Raw genomic sequence first — 17,098 nt, forward strand, 5'->3', positions numbered from 1 at the left:
ATTTAATTGAGGCCTATGACATCTCTTTATTATATAATTTTTTTTACATAACCTTTGTTGTTTAAATAGTTCCATTCACATCTACCCATAAGTCTAACCTTTGAGTGGTATGAATGCCATTAAGCCAACCGTGAAACGTTGCAAAGTGTATCCAGCACCCATTTCCTGTAGTTATATAACAGGTTAGTTACTCAGTGTGGAAATACTCACACCATTGCATACACTCTCATAAGTGTTTTGGCAGACACACACCACGGTTGCCATTTAAAAGCCCAGCCAAGAAGTGGTGAAGTCCAGTGGCCACAGAAGACCAGAGACAACATTACATCACCCAGCTAGAGCCTGTGCTAACCAACCAGTGATTTGTGGATCAACAGTGTGTTGTCATGGAGATGGCAAGCCGTTTTTGCCACGGGGTTACATATTTTAGAAAAACGAGAGAACGAAAGAGGAAAGGTTTCATGTAGGAGGTAGAGAGGAGCGGAGAGAGGAATGACTCACGATCAGGTGTATCGAAGACAGACAAGTGCACACGCAGTAAATTCAAGCTAATGGTCAAGGAGGATCGACAAACATTTGCATGTGTGCATGAATATGCATTCAGTGTACAGCAAAAGCACACAAGCATGAACACACACACATACACGGTCGACAAGAAAAGAAAAGCGATTCCAGCTCCGGTCTCCCTGGATACAGAGTGACAGACGTACGGAAAGCGTGGCTGACCCGTGCCCACTCGACAACATGCCAACAGCCCCTCTTCCCTTCCGTTTATTAATTCCGACATTCATCATTGACGCATTTCTCGTCTTTTTTCTTGTGTGAGAGAAGCTGAGCTCAGCAAAACACAAATTAAAAACACTCTTCTCATCTTCCGCACTTCCTGCTCTCCCATTGGCTACCAGTGATGTCATCCTGTCTCATATGCAATAGTCAATAACCTATTAGAGTCCAGCGTTTTACAGTCAGCTTGCGCAGAAGGGGCTTCTGCCGCTTGAGCTCTTCTACGCCCTTTGTTTTATTGGAGTCTTTTAGCGATCGTCTTGATTAACGCCCTAAAGTCCTAAAGATTTCTTAGGGGAGACGGTTCAGTGCCCCTGGGGAACACTTTGTACTGCGGGTGGTGTTATAATTGTTTTTCATTGCAAATGATGCTGTTTTTTCCTGTCTGTAAATGCGGGCGATTTTAAAGACTGCAGAGATGCAGTCATTTGTGCATATTAATTTTATGTGGTATGTTTGGGGTATATAATGCATCACATGCACATTCATCTTTAGCGTAACCATAACCGGCGTTCACTCTTGAAGACTTGAGCTGTATCAGCCATTCGTTTCGGTCATTTCAGCAGTCTCATTGGAAATGTCCTCACCTTTTTGCAAGACGGCCTATCTTGTTTTGTTTACGCTCACTCCACCTGCATAAACCATCCATGTCATCTGTTCTGTCCAGCTCTTTCTCCTCTTTTCTGCAGATACAGCCTTGGAAGTGATCACTAACAATGATGTCATCCCTCGATTGCTCTCTCTTCCTCGCTCACACACACACTTACTTGTGGCCAGACTCCTCTTGTTCAGCCTTTTTGGATTTTAAAGTTTCCTGACAGAGATGTTCTGATCGATTCCTCCGCCGAGTTAGGGGCCGTTTATGCGTTCTTGCATCCATCTGCACTGTTTTTAAATAGTTTTTATATATATATATATATATATATATATACATGCGCTCTGGGGCCGTTTATGCGTTCTTGCATCCATCTGCACTGTTTTTAAATAGTTTTTATATATATATATATATATATATATATATATAAACATGCGCTATGTGGGTGTTTTTGACCGTTGTGATGCATTTCATAGTTTTTATTTTAGTGTCTCCTCCTATGAGTGCTGCAATTTTAAGATGGCGTGTGAAGTTAAAAGAGGTTCAGTTTTTAAAACAGTCTATCAGGACATGCATTCTGTTTCATTGAAATGTATATAGCAATCCTGTGTGCATAGATAGATACTATAAATAGACAGACATATGGATAGATGATTAATAGATGAACTAATGGACAGTAGACAGGGATAGATACAATGGATGTATGATAGATAGATAGATAGATAGATAGATAGATAGACAGACCTGTGTTCAATTTACAAATTCAATACAATTTCATGAATTGAAACTGAGTCAAATCTTCATGTTTAAATTTTGAACTCTAACCAAAACCATCCTAACTATTAAGATCAATTAAGCTATTATTCATTATCAAATGATAGATAGATAGATAGATAGATAGATAGAAAGGTAGAAAGGTAGAAAGGTAGACATGGATTGAAAGATAGGCATATGGAATGATCCATATCATGCCCCATTTTAAGCCTAATATCCTCAATGGAAAGCATGTTACATAACTGGTGAAGCTCTCTTCCTCTGCAGTGTAATGCCACAGTTGTGTTATCTCTGCTTTTCCACTCTCTCTTATGTCTCCCCTCTTCTGAACAACACCTTTTCATTCGTCCATTTTCACTCATTTCCTCTCCTTAACTCTTTTCATGCCCTCCTCGAAGACTTGATTGGATGGAGACACATAATGCCAAACCAGTGTAAATTAAATTGAGTTCACAGCAGCTTAAACTGAATAACAACATACAAGTCTGCATCTGTTATGCACCGCTTTCTTCTTCTTTTTCTTTTTCTTGTTCTTTCTTGCCTTCTTTTTTATTGCTGTCTTGTTTGCTTTCTTGCTCTTCTGTTTGCTTATTTGTCTCTTTCTATTTGTCCAATTTTAATAATTTTAGACTCATGTCGTCTATTATCTGTGGCCACACATTTTCTCATCAGCAGCCCAGGAAGAGTAATTTTATATAATTAAGATTGATTCTTTTGCAGAGTTGCCATCTTTTCACTTTATTAGATTAGAGTTGTTTAATGACCTGCAGCTTTAATCAGTGGGAAGTTTAGTCTGTTGGGTTTATAATGAGGCCTACTTGGTGCTGTAATTCTGTAGGTCTGTGTCTGTTGATTGTTTTGAGTCTCTGCATGTCCCTCTTCTCTGTGTGCTGGCTCTTCTTGTCCTTGCTTTCATCGCCTAAGATGTTTACATGACAATCTCCCCCGCATTTTTTACACTCATCACCTTCTCTCTACTCTTGCACATGCATGCTCGCACGTACACAAAGGCACGCTCACCACGCTCCTGTCCCATCCCAGAGGGTAAAAAGTGGCGTGCCACAGGCCTCATGAACTGTACTGTTGCACATTGCTGGTATCAGCGTTTGTGAGCGTATATGTATATACTGACAAAGTGGGCAAGACTGTTATTGTGGTGTCTAAATGTCTTTTTTGGTCTACAAAAAAACTTTGCGGAACAGCGCTGAATGAAAGAAGGCGCCGTTTAGTTATAGAAACAGTGGACCCAAAAATGAAAAGTCTGTCAACATATACTCAGTATCATGGATTTTGAAAACCTGTATGATATTCTATCGTGGGACACTAAAGTGTTTCTTAAGGAGATAGTTCACCCAAAAATGAAAATTCTGTCTTCTGTAATTTACGTACCCTCACGTAATTACGAAACTATAGGACTTTCTACTGTGGAACATTACATCAGATTGTTTGAGAAACGTATTATTTTAATTTTTTTTGTCCAAAACATATTGGTTATAAACATTCTTCTAAATATAATATTTGACTTTAACTACCATGTACTTAAAAAATGTGTATAATGTACTTATTGTGTTCATATTGTATTGCAAATCAATTTTGCTGCTATTGATATGGGATACGGGTTAGGGACAGGTTTAGTGGTATGGGTAGGTTTAAGGGTGGGTTAAGGTAAGGGATGGGTCAACAGTGTTATTATAAATGTAATTACAGAAATTAATTACAGATGTAATTACATGCAGGTATTTTTTAAAAGTACAATGTAAAAATATATTATTTTTTAAAAGTACAATGTAAAAATATGTATCAAATTATTAATTTAAATGTAAGTACATTGCAGTTAAGGCCAGATGGCAGAATTTTCTTTTTTGGGTGAACTGTTCCTTTGATTGATGAATGTCCAAGTTGCACTTTTCCATATAGTGTAAATTTACTGTAAATTGCTGTTAAGCAACATTTTAAACACTATATTTTAAATGAATAGCAACTTTAATTTTAGTCAGTTTTTCACAGAAAGTAATCATATGGCTTCAGAATATGGAGCATTTAACTTTTTTTTTTTTTGTAGCTTTAAAGCCCTCTTTCATTGTATTGAACAGAGCAGCTCGGACATTCCACTAAAGATCTCCTTTTGTGTTTCAGGGAAGAAAAAGTACATTCATAAGGTCTTTGTCATCATGAAACAAATATCCTTCATCTTGACTGTAGATGTCACTTTCTGTTAACAGGATCTACAGTGCTGCCAGATGTTTACATTTATGGGCATCAATCCACATTTCATGGCATTTTTACACCCATGACATGACAGCTTTTGTTTTGGTGTCTGTGAGTCAGATCACAGAACAATGAAGGAGGTGATTGAGTTCAGTTTTAGGAGGAAAATGGCCCCACTGGTCGGGTCCACAGTGGGTCTTGCGGTCACACAGGAATGAGGGCTGTCGTCTCTAAAGCTATTTTCCCCTCCATGTTCCTAAAGGTTGCGCCTTACTGGAACAGCCCTCTTCATCACTCCAGCATAACAACGAACACACAGCATCAAAGCTTACGATAACATCCAGCACACATCTCCCCGAGGCACACAAAAGCACATATACAGTAGCCTCTCACAAAACACTGAAATGACAGAGATTTCTTTGTCAAAAGAGATCAACAGAGAAGGCACTTGTACTAGCATTGTAAAGAAGAATCGTCCCACTTTATATTAAGTGGCCTTAACTACTGTGTACTTACATCAAAAAATAAGTACAATGTACTTATTGTGTTCATATTGTATTGCAAAACACTTTTGCTGCTATTGAGGTAGGATGTGGGTAAGGTTAGGGACAGGTTTGGTGGTATGGGTAGGTTTAAGGGTGGGTTAAGGTCTAATGAGTCAACAGTGTAATTATAAATGTAATTACAGAAACTAATTACAGCTGTAATTATATGCAGGCATTTTTAAAATATAAGTATAATGTAAAAATATGTACACAATAAGTGCATTGTATCACATTATTAATTTATATGTAAGTACATAGTAGTTAAGGCCACTTAATATAAAGTGGGACCAGAATTTCAAAAAGCTGGCCTTGTATTAAATACACAAGAGGTTCTCAAAATGTAGTCCGTGAAAGATTCCAGCTGACCAGAAATGAATGAATGAATACATTTTTATGAAATTATAAAAATTATTATAACTGACCAAGAAACATTTAATTAATTGACTGCATTTTCTGCTGTTTTCATGTGTATTGCGAAAAGTGCTATAGAAATTAACTTGAATTTAATTGAATTGATTAATAAACTTAATTCATAAATTAAGTCAACATTTATGAACATTTATTTTCATAAAGTAGTAGCAGTCTATGTCGTTTATGAACATAGCAGTCTGGTTATTTTCAATGAAATGAGAATAAAACAGCGATCTGTTAAAATAATGGTTTAGTAAAAGTGGTACAGTATAGAGTTCAAAATTAAGGGTAATTAATTTGCATCCTTTGTGGTGTTTGCTTCCTGCATCCTTAGGTGTTTTAAGTGTCTTTTTTAGTTTTAATAACCATTCCTGTAGCCCAAACAGTAGATCATGGTACTTGCTTCACCAAGGTCATTAGTTCATTTCCCAAATGCATGCACTGATGAAATGTATTCTCGCAGTGTAATGTAAGACACTTTGGATAAAACATATGCCAAATGCAAAAATAAATATATATGTAAAAAAGCTGGTCCACCACCTGAAATAAACTGTGAGACTAACTGACCCTTTTGGGGTTTGAGTATTCTCTATTCACAAGGGCCTTAAATGCCCCTATGCATGTCCTCCGCGAGCCCGATGTCTGAATGCCTTTCTCTGTTTGCACCCGTAAATATCGTAAACAAAAGCCTCTGGGACTCTTGTGTTGCTTCAGAGGGTGGCTGGTGACAGGAAGATAGAGGAGGGCGACAGAGAAATTGAAGCGAGGGATCAAGGGTAGTTCTGGGTAAACACGGAACATGGACCAAAGAGCAACACTAAGGGTTAAAGTAGGCTTAGTAGAGCATGAATTTGTGGATTGACCCACAGAATGCTTTGACAGGGTGTGAGTGTGTTTGCGTGGCTTTATGTGCACATGCGAAGCCAGAAAGTTTCTTGGACAGGGTCAGGTATGCTGTTCCATACTTTTCCACTCCAGACTGGCACCAAGCATGTGTAATTCTGGAAAAGTGTCATGAATATCATAAGGGGATGGGGGTTATCACTTCTGAGAGTGTATTATTAGTAGCCCCATCGGTGGACTATTTTTGCATTTTGTGCATTGATTTTGGGGCTTAAATTTGTGGAATGTAATTTAAAAGTGTTAAAAAGTGTTGAAGCTCCTATAGAATCCTGAAGAATGCTGGGGTCCGAACAACACTGGACCCCATTGATATTCACAGTATGAACATATGAACAAAAAATCTTTTGTGTTCCACAGAATGCATTTTAATTTGGTTTCTTGAACTAGATCCTGTCTGGATCACTAAAATGGAAATGGATAGCATAGTAGAGTGAACCGCCTTTTGGTATTCATGATCACAGTTTTAAAAATTTTGGTTCATATGAGATCACAGTATGGCATCTAAGCCATGCAGGAAACACTTTGATGTGTGGGTGAAAATGCAAGTGAGTCAAGTGGGGAGAAAAAGGGAAAAATCCAAGATCCATTTCTGTCACGGTGTGGGAGCTTCAAACACAAAATCACAATGCGGCACCGAGTCAAACATTCTGCATGCATACGCACACCGACCGTGATTCCCACTGTGAGAAATCTGATTACTTTCTCTGAAAACCTTGTTTCTCTCAGATGTAAGGCAGTGAAGCCACACATTCGGTGTTATTAAGTAAAAAGTAGTTTTGTTTATGTTGTTCCTTTTCCAAGCTCAAGGTATCTTTATAGAAGTCATTGAAATATTATAAAAAATATTACTGGGTAAGCCAATAAGCAGCCATTACCCTAAGTTATGGTTGTTATGAAATAAGTTTATAAAAAAATAATTTTTCCATTTTTCATTGTTTAATTTTTCACTCTCCAAACCCAAGCAAATCTTACCAGCTTAAAACTTACTCGAGTTAAAGCTTACTTACTGAGTTTTGTGTATAGCTTTGAAATAAAACTGACAATGCCTGAGGTATATTTAGAGACATGAGTTATCTTTTTAAAATATAATATTGTAAGTAGTTTCAGAACCTTGAGCTAGTTCCGTGTCCTTGCAAAACTCAAATCAGATTTGCAAACTGCAGTCCAGCTTGCAGTTCTATGTGACTCTCTCAAATAAATGTCAGCAGACATCTCTAAGACAACTGGCTAATATAAAGCAAAAAAAAAAATATATATATATATATAATCTTTCCTTCCCCTGACTAGAAGGAATTGTTAAGATCTACAGAGCAAGCACACACTAATTCCATCTCTATTCTCCATGGAGTTAATGTACTTAGGGGTGCTTTTTGATTTAGAGGCCCATGACTTTTTGACAACTGTTCCTTTTTTATGCAACACAGTCACATCTTTTACCATTGTGAGCGAGCTGGGTTGCCTGCATGGCGCAGCTGAGTGAAAGATGAGATAATGTGGCAAATGGAATTATGGTGAATCTAATTCCCTTAGGCAGAAAAGGCACCACTGTCTCACCTATCCACGTTTTTCGGACCATTTTATCAGTACCATTCCATTAGCTTTAATCTTCATTATTAGATTTGATGTGAAAACTTCACTGAAAATAATTAGATCATTTGACATTTTCCTTTCTCCCCCTTTTTCTCCTTCAATAGACCAGCTTGAATGGACCTCAAATGAACCAAGTGGCAATTTCTGGTTGCTGAATGCAATATCTGTTAAGTGATCTACATGTGATGCAGTTATGTTTGTTAACAAATTTTTTTTATTTTTATATTTATTTATTATTATTCATTATTAAGTTTTTAAGGCTTTTCAAATATTTATTCCTTTTTATTGTGTATAAAATATATAAAAAACTTTAAACTTAGACTTTAAACGGTCCACCATTTAGTTTTGATTTCATGTCCATCTCTCCATTTCTCTTCTTTTCACTGTTTTTTGTACAAAATATTTTTTTTATAACTAGTCTTGCTCCCAGCAAGGCCAGAAGGTTACATTTCCAACACAATTTAATACAGCATATGACGTTGAATTCGTGCTTTTGAACCACTATAATTGACACCTTTATTTTCCTCCACAGCCTATGCGAGATTTTGTAGGTCAGCGCTTCCACAGCGACTAAGCCATCTGTAAAATTTTAACAGCAGATAATGACCAGCTGAGGCAGCTTTATCCAGAGCCAGTGGTGACCTTTACACAAAGGATCATGGTGATGACTCGTTTCAATGCTTTTAACTTACAGCACTAACCTCTAAAACCAGTCTGAAGGTTTTCAGGCTTTTATCACAACCTTTTGGTCCTTCGCCATGTGACGTCTCTTCACACATTTTAAGCAGGTACTATAGGGTCACTGTGGAGAGTGGGGTAAAGCCCCAACTGATCATAGCTGATTATGTGTCCCAGTGGTCAACAGAAGGTGCCAGGCACAATAAACAAAGGCCTGGTGAATCAATAGTTTTAGGCTAGACAGATCGGAGGGCTGAATTTGACAATGAGTTTAATTGATAGGCATGTAAATGGATGAACATGAGGGTTGGTGGAGAGATAGGGATGGGGCAAAAGCTTCTTGATGACCTAAACAAATCTGTTTGTAGTGGATTAGACACTTTACAAGCTGGGCATTTAAAAGCACACTCCAAAAATATATGGATCAAGCCAAGCAGGGGGAAACAATCGATTTGGGCCACTGGCAGGCAAGAAATTAAAGATCAGCAGATGGGCATCCACTGGGAGGATGATTAGAAAAATACGAAATACATGTGGAAGCTCAGGATGGACATCGCGACCAGTAAATGGGATTCATCGAGAAACTGTGATCAATAGGTGGTAGTTTCTCGCATGACTGTTCCTCTGTGATAGAGGGGGACTTGGGTTATGGAAAATCTCTGCACTAATCTAGCCTGATATTAGCTCAGCGCACTTTGTTAGCCACGTGAGTTTAATGTAGAAGAACACTATGTCTGTAGAGGCTTGATAAATTGCACATTTTCAGAAGTGCAATCAACATGATGGCGAGACAAATGGTTCAGAATGTCTTTTGACAATTCTAAGGAAAATTTGAGGTTTTGCCTACTTTTATATTAGAGTTCCAAAGCTCTTAGAGTCCGTTCACAAAGAACCTGTTTTGCTTTCCACTGCACTGATTTTCATTGTTTTTCTATCTATACATGCCATAGACGGACCATTGTGCTTGGGCCTTGCGTTTTGTACAGTGTCCTGACCCTTAAGTTTAACTAAAACTAAAAAGCCCTATAGTGTTCTATAGAATTCTCTCAAGACCTTGCGTTTTTTCCTGATTCCACTTCATTTTATTAGTAACCTATAAACACGGCAAAATCTTTAATATTTCTTCTTTGTTTTTCTGTCCTAATTGTTGTTTGTTCTTAATTGTTTAAAATTTTAAATTCACTATCCTTACTCCATACTACACCAAAGTATGTTCATGAAAAAGACTCAACAAATAATATTCCATTTATTTTTGATGTTTAACATTTGTTTTTGTTTTTTTTTCCTGTTACTCTGATATGGGCTTAATGGGTAATTTATGGTCTGTTTATGGTTTCACCTTCTGCCATTGTAAGTCCCTCCCAAGCAGTTTGTATTACTTATCTGGTTCATCTGGAATACCTAGAATATCCTGAAGAATTGCATTGGATGCAGGCATAACGGCAAGTCAACAAACTATTCACATTTGGAGAGAGAAGGTCATTAGCAAAGCTTAATAGGTTTTTGATTTCACTAGAACCTGATCACAGGGAAACTTTATTTTACAATTAGTCAGAGGGACGATCAATGCAATTACAATTTAGCCGTGGGGGTCAGTCACTTTTCTTATACTAAAATGGCATAGGATGTTGGAGGTGAGGAGAGGTGAATGAATTCAAGCACCTCCTCAGGTTTTCAAATGGCACTTGACCTCTTTCTGTTTCAGAGCTTTCCTGTTGGTGTACAACTGGCCAACTCCAGTGTTAATCTCATTAGAATTGGCAAAGATATACAGAGTTCTGGCATGAAACTCTAGATGGCGCAGTCCGATAGGTCTAACTCAATCTGACCTAATGACATCATTATCACAGGGCACAGCTGATTGGTTCTCTCCTGTATCGGTAGCCAATGAGCTCGCTGCTCAACATTCAAATATATGACTAGTGCTTGCCGTAGCAGTGGCAGCTTGCTTCAGAAACCCTCCACGTTCCCCAGCTCCACCTGTATAAATCTGCTACGAGGTGATTCATGTATGCTATATGGGGGTTATTTCATGTATGTTGTATTTGCAGCAGCAATATTTCTTACACACTCAAAGCAGAATGTTGTGGATGTATTGGCAGTAGCAAGTCTCGGTACTTGCTCTGCCGCAGCAGCAGCGTAGCAGATCTATTCCGCCAAGACCAAATACATTAACATTGTCATGTACATTACCATGCCAATCCCTCCGAGAGTTGTCATGACAGAAGTTTATTTATTTATTTTTATTTAAATTATTCAAATAATTCAGTGCTGAATACCAGTGAATTAAATTATTTATGAATATAACAACTTTTTTTTCAGGTGGACTTGAACTTGCTAGTCAGAATGTGTAACTAATGTGAATACCATTACACAACACAACAATATCCTAAACTCTCCTATCCTAAAATATGTATTAATAATAATATACTTCTTTTTTTTTTTAAATTGAACCCAAGCAAACTTTGAATACAGCCATTAATTAAAAACAGTATATAAATAAATACATAAATAAATAACATGAATTAAACAAAAACTGTGTAACACGATCTGGCTATGCATATATTTTTTCAACAGATCTTGTAAAAATCTTTTTTGTTTTCCTGTTAAAATACTGTCCTTATTTTACCTACACTACCCATTTACTTCCTTTAAGTACAGAAAGGAGAGAGATGAATTATGAATGATTCATGAATTAGTTTTTTTAAGCTGAAGTCTCAGCAACTAGAGACTTATAGTTACTATCCAGATGTCCAAAACGTGCAATGAACGTGTCAAAATTACTCACACGCTTCTGATTGTCTACATTTTTTCCTACATTATTCACTTCCTAAAAACTTGTTTTCACTGTCCGACATTCTGCAGGCATTGTGGATTGTACAGTAAAAAGTATTTATATATCTGCAATTATACTTAAAGCATAAATGAAAAAGCTGTGATCTGAAATATGTGAGAGATCTGTCAGCACCTTTTACACCTTTCCAATACATCAATATGCCATTATAATTTTAGCACAATGAAGGGCCTTTTAAAATTACTACTGTATAATTGCCGTCTACCAAGCTGCCATTATCCGAGGCTTTGAGTTATTGACCGGGAGACTTCCACTCAAATTTACTCTCTTTGTTAAGCTTGTGACTGGATCATTGTCCCCAGAGGGGGCAGAAATGGTCAGGGGATCTGACCACCACTGTAAGTGAATCGTTATAGGGTTTCGCCAAGGGCACATGGTTTGGAAGGGTAAATAATGGAGAAAGCACTTTGTGTGTCTATAATTAACCATTCTCTCTCTTTCTCTCTCTCTCCCTCAGACCCAGCAGCAGTGGACTTTGAGGAATATGAACTGTCCACATTGGCTGATACACTTAAGAGTTACATTCAGGACTTGCCCTGCCTGCTCATCCCAGCTGTAGTGTACAGTGAGCTGGTCTACACTGCTCAGGGTAAGCTGTCCTCTGGAGCTCAGCAGTCAATTAACTGAAATTGGAGTGATAATGGATCAGTGTTCAGTGGATTTGTTTCTAAATTAGTCAACACTGATCTCTCATGAACTCTAACTTTGCAAAAATCTATATAAAGGTGCAGTAAATGTATGATGGAAGTACATTTTGCAGTGAATAATGAAAGATATTACTTTTATGATACCTTTTGAAGCTTTTTAATAATTTTTGAAGCTTGAAAACCTGTCTCCATTGTTTATAATTACCATCCTGTACAATTCTTCAAACAAGTCATAAAGGCTTGAAACTACATACGAGCAAGTAAATTATGTCAGAATTTAAAGGTTTAAATTCTCCTTGGTTAAAATGCACAACTAAAATAGGTGGGTGTGTTTGTCCTCTTCAACATATAAATGCTCAAAATGTTCAGTGGGCAGAAAGAGGCTTGAGAGAGGCCGAGAACAGAAGTAGTGTTCTAGAAAGAGGCAGAGAGTGTGTGTGTGTGTATTAGTGGGGGCACTACTATGCCGGAGGGTAGGTTCACACCATCTCTCTCTGACCTCGCTCTGCATTACACCCACTGACAATGAAACAAGCATACACAGTCTGCCCCATCTTTTAGACATGCCTGGTTGCTCATAAGTGTTGCCTGACTTTGTAAGGACCCTCGCTGAGTATTGCCACATCATGTTTCTGATGCCTGAAAATTATTGCGGTCTTAAGACGACTTGTATCCTTAAATATACTGGTTGAATAGTATTTAAGGATAAGATGCAAAAAAAAATGCTTCAGATGCAAAAAAAAATATGCTGTTTTAAATAAATGTATTTTTCATAACTTGCTGACAACTTCATGTTTTAGGCGTGAACTTTGTATGTAATACATCTAATTTTCAAATCTCAGCTAAATGTATCTTGTTTTGAAGGCATTTAGATATTTTTACTGAAAATGACAAAAATACATACTAAGGCTGGCCACACACTAGAGGATTTTAAGGCCGATTAGCCCGATTTGCACCCCTGAACGATCAGGGGGTGTGGCCCGATTCGCGGTTTGTCGCAAATGACTTTTTGTCCAAAAATCCTCTATTGTTTGGTGTCATTGCGATTATTTAACTGCTCCCGATCGAGACAGAGCGTCCCTGAACTCAAATGTTTCAAACATGTTTGATATCTACGGCTCTTGACGTGATATCCAATGAGAGCGTCACATACCAGATTTTGCGTGCTTCTATAGCTGAAACTTGGCTTTCACAAACATGCCACGAATGCAGAGTACTGAGAAAGAACATCACCCATATTCTTTTTTTTATACTTAGTTTTTCACTGTGAACAGAACGCATGCAAGGAGAGCTAGCTGACAACGTCGATTGTTCTTTTATTATATTATAATAAAATTATAATATAATAAAAGGATTATAAGGCTAAAAATTGGTTGAAACTGTCTTCATGTCTGTGGTGTCCCATGGTTTTAAAATCAGTTAAAGGGGTCATATGACATTGCTAAAAATAACTTTATTTTGTGTATTTGGTGTAATGAAATGTGTTTATGCGGTTTAAGGTTAAAAAAACACATTGTGACGTAGACATGTGGGGGCGTGTTAGAATGAGCCGTTTTAGATAGGAGTGGTTGACTCTTAACTTTTATAAAGAATATCTCTTTGGATTTGAGACTTTAGTCTTTGAAACTTTACAGATCTTCTTTATACACCAAGAGCTTGTAACACTCCAAAGAGAAAGGAAAAATTGAAATCGCATCATATGACCCCTTTAAGATTTGAAAATCGTCTAGTGTGTGGCCAGCCTAAGATAACATTTTGGCAGTTTTTTATGATTGATTTATTTACTTTCAATTTTAGAATTTCAAGACTTGATCTTCTTTTTGACTAAACATATTGTCGATTGTTCATATCTTCAATCTGCAATATACTCATTCATTGTCTTGATTGATTTGCATGATTGGTCCCATAGAGTGGCAAGTCTAATTGCAGTTAATTAGTTTCATTTAGTGATCTCTGCAATAGGAACATACTTGATTGATTGGCTTATACCAAATAATTTAATTTTCCAACCTCAGTTCTGCTGGCACTGGTACAGTATATAAGTTACATAAATGAACTGCAAAATTTCAAATGAAATATTGATATATTGGGTCAGTGAGTCTTCAAGTGCAAACTCACTGTAGGATTTGCCATATGGCATGTTTAGCATTTGTGCATTAACCGTTCTTAAAGAATCAATGGGCTATTATAGCAAGTAAGCTTTCGTGGAAAGTCCCTTTGTCATGGGATGCCCTTAACAATGCCAAACTCTACCTCCCTCTTCCCTGGATAAAATCCATTTAATTGTGAAATCAAGCATGCTTTTGTTTGATATGCTTAATTTAATCAACACACCAATTCAAACTATTAAATCATTTTTTTTTAAATATCATGTTATCCAAAACTCCAGGAGTTTTATGATGCATGACTTAAGGGTAGAACAATCAAATTAATTTCAAGCTTTAATCTAACACAAATCAACTTGACAATGTATTGCTTCCCAAAGCATGACAATTTTATTTAGTGGAAGCAAAGTGCAAAAAGTTATTTTTCTGGTAGAAGTTTTGAGTCCCATTGAGTGTCCAAGTCTAATTTTAAGAGCATTACTCAGTGTTAACTCTCATGCCTTGAGCACCGGTGCCCATCTGGCTGGCCAGGAGCCAGTATGCCCTCTTCCAGGAATGCGATTGGCCGTCTGCAGGGCTCCCCTTCCCCCGGTTGTGTCGTGCTGAGTCCAGATGGACTCGGCCAAGTTCCCAGCCGTGGCCTGCAGCCTATGACGCTGGCCTTTATTGAACAGGGGTCACTCTCTATCGGTAATCTCCACGAGGCAGCGGTTGGTGGGACTGTCCGGCTCCAGACTGGGGGCATGGGTGTCTGTGTGTGTGTCTGTGCATGTATTACTGAGTGTATGCATAGAAGAGGGATAGAAACCCTCTTGTATCAATGGTCAGTGAGTCTCATGCCAAGGTCAGAGTAGTGACCCATTTTCTGAACGGCAGTTTGTCAGACATTCATCATTCGACCCCCTGCCACCCACTGCTCATAACCTTTGACCTCTTAGCACTTATCTTCTATAAGCACTATGGGAGAAGCGCCTTAACCACACCTTAATGGCTTTGTTCATATCATAATTCATGCAGGAAGTGCGGTTGGCAGGGGATTGAGTCTGTGTGTTTGTTGGGGGGTGTGAGAGCAGCATTTAGGCAGTAATCTTTACTTACATTGAAAGTTGTTTTGACAGGTAAGATTAACTGAGTGTATTGCAGGACTGGCCTGTCTGCAAGCTGACATCATTGACACTGAATTATGACTATTATTTAGAAACATTCAAATGAACAAAAATTAAAGGGAAATGAGAAAATAATGTGTACATGTTAAACATTTTCTCAAAGGATGAAGATTACTTACGTTAGGCAGTAAGTGTTACTGCCTAACGCTTTTAGGCAGTAATCTTTACTTACATTGAAAGTGTTGTGGCAGGTAATATTTACTGAGTGTATTGCAGGACTGGCCTGTTTGCAAGCTGACACCATTGACACTGAATTATGACTATTAGAAACAGTCAAATGAACAAAAATGAAAGGGAAATTAGAAAATAATGTGTACTAGGGGTCGAACGACTTATGATTTTTTGAAGTCGACTTTTATGTGATGAAAGTCGAGTCGAATTCGACTAGTCGGTGTTAAACATTTTATCAAATGATGAAGAAAGCTTACTATACAATTTATTTTAATATTATTTTTCACTAGCTGTGATTTGTTGCATGACACTTTTTTAATTTTCAACAACCAACACAAAAACAAAAAGATGAATAAATGAATTTATTTTGATATAATATAATATAATATAATATAATATAATGGCTACATTTGGCTTATGTATGAGGTCTCATAAATATAATGTTTTAAATATATTTATAAGACCTTGATTTGTGTTATGTATTTATTTATTTAAACATATACTGCATTATGTATATATTATATTATACATTTATTATAGATATTTAATATGAATAATCTATACTTTTTGCATATAATAATTGCAGACATTGCATGTATCATCTCTCAATGAATTAAATTTATTCATTCATGTTTGTTTATTTATTTAAACATATTCTTAATTTATAATTAATAAATAATATATATATATATATATATATATTATTATTTTTTTATTTTTTTGTGTGCAATCATAATTTTCGACATTGTATGTATTATGTCTGTATGAATTAAATTCCTTCATTTTTGAAGTCCTAGAACATTGCATGTGGAAAAGCATGTAGAAAATTTTGTTTAAAAGAGGTGTTTGTGTACTTTTTGTTATCAATTATAGTGACCGTTAATTCCTCAAATGATGGTGACAAGAGTTATAACCAGGCATACATAGTGAATAAACAGCAGTATCAGCAGTTCATGCTTAGTGAATTCCCCCTCATTCTGTACTTTCCAGACTGGATGATGTCCCTCATTGATATCCAGACTGTATCCGTGTTCCTCTGGCTGATGAAGACAAATATTCATTGTGTGTAGGGGACTTAGGGATGAAATGCACATATCTTAGCTGTGCCACCAGGGTACACTTTAGCTTAAATAAGCCTGAATCACAGATGCTGGCCTCCTTGCTGTGGGAAACCCCATCTCAAAGGAGCTCATCAATATGTTGGAAGCTGTCGCAATAACTGCATTGTCCTTGTGGGTGCTCATAGACAATGGACTCGAGGGCAATTTTAGGCTAGCACTTTAACCATTTCTTTTGTAATTATTTGTGAATGAAAACTGTTTCAATATAAATATATTTTTAGTGTATATGCAGAATAAGAGGCTAAGATAATTTAATAATGTCAAATTATGTAACAAAATAAACAACTATAATTTGGGCTTGAGTTAAATGTCATTATCGTTCTAGACTGGCTGCATCACAATATATATATACACTGAACACAATTATAAAAGCAACACTTTTGTTTTTGCCCCCATTTTTCAAAAGGCCTATTTCTCTCAAATATTGTTCACAAATCTGTCTAAATTTGTGTTAGTGAGCACTTCTCCTTTGCCGAGATAATCCATCCACCTCACAGGTGTGGCATATCAAGATGCTGATTAGACAGCATGATTATTGCACAGGTGT

The 17,098-nt window shown here is 37.0% G+C and overlaps 1 protein-coding gene across 1 annotated transcript in view; it reads left to right on the forward strand.

Annotated features, from left to right (window-relative positions):
* Positions 1-16,500, forward strand: part of LOC107675941 (phosphatidylinositol 3-kinase regulatory subunit alpha-like) — a 103,641-nt gene extending 87,141 nt beyond the window's left edge. Inside the window, exons 5-6 of the mRNA XM_016470437.1 lie at positions 11,799-11,930; positions 16,304-16,500. Coding sequence (XP_016325923.1) covers positions 11,799-11,930; positions 16,304-16,500 — 329 coding nt within the window. The remainder of the gene's footprint in view (positions 1-11,798; positions 11,931-16,303) is intronic.
* The last annotated feature ends 598 nt before the right edge of the window (positions 16,501-17,098 follow it).

The sequence above is a fragment of the Sinocyclocheilus anshuiensis genome, unplaced genomic scaffold (genome assembly GCF_001515605.1).
Source record: "Sinocyclocheilus anshuiensis isolate Anshui unplaced genomic scaffold, SAMN03320099.WGS_v1.1 scaffold2482, whole genome shotgun sequence".
Taxonomy (NCBI): Eukaryota; Metazoa; Chordata; class Actinopteri; order Cypriniformes; family Cyprinidae; genus Sinocyclocheilus; species Sinocyclocheilus anshuiensis.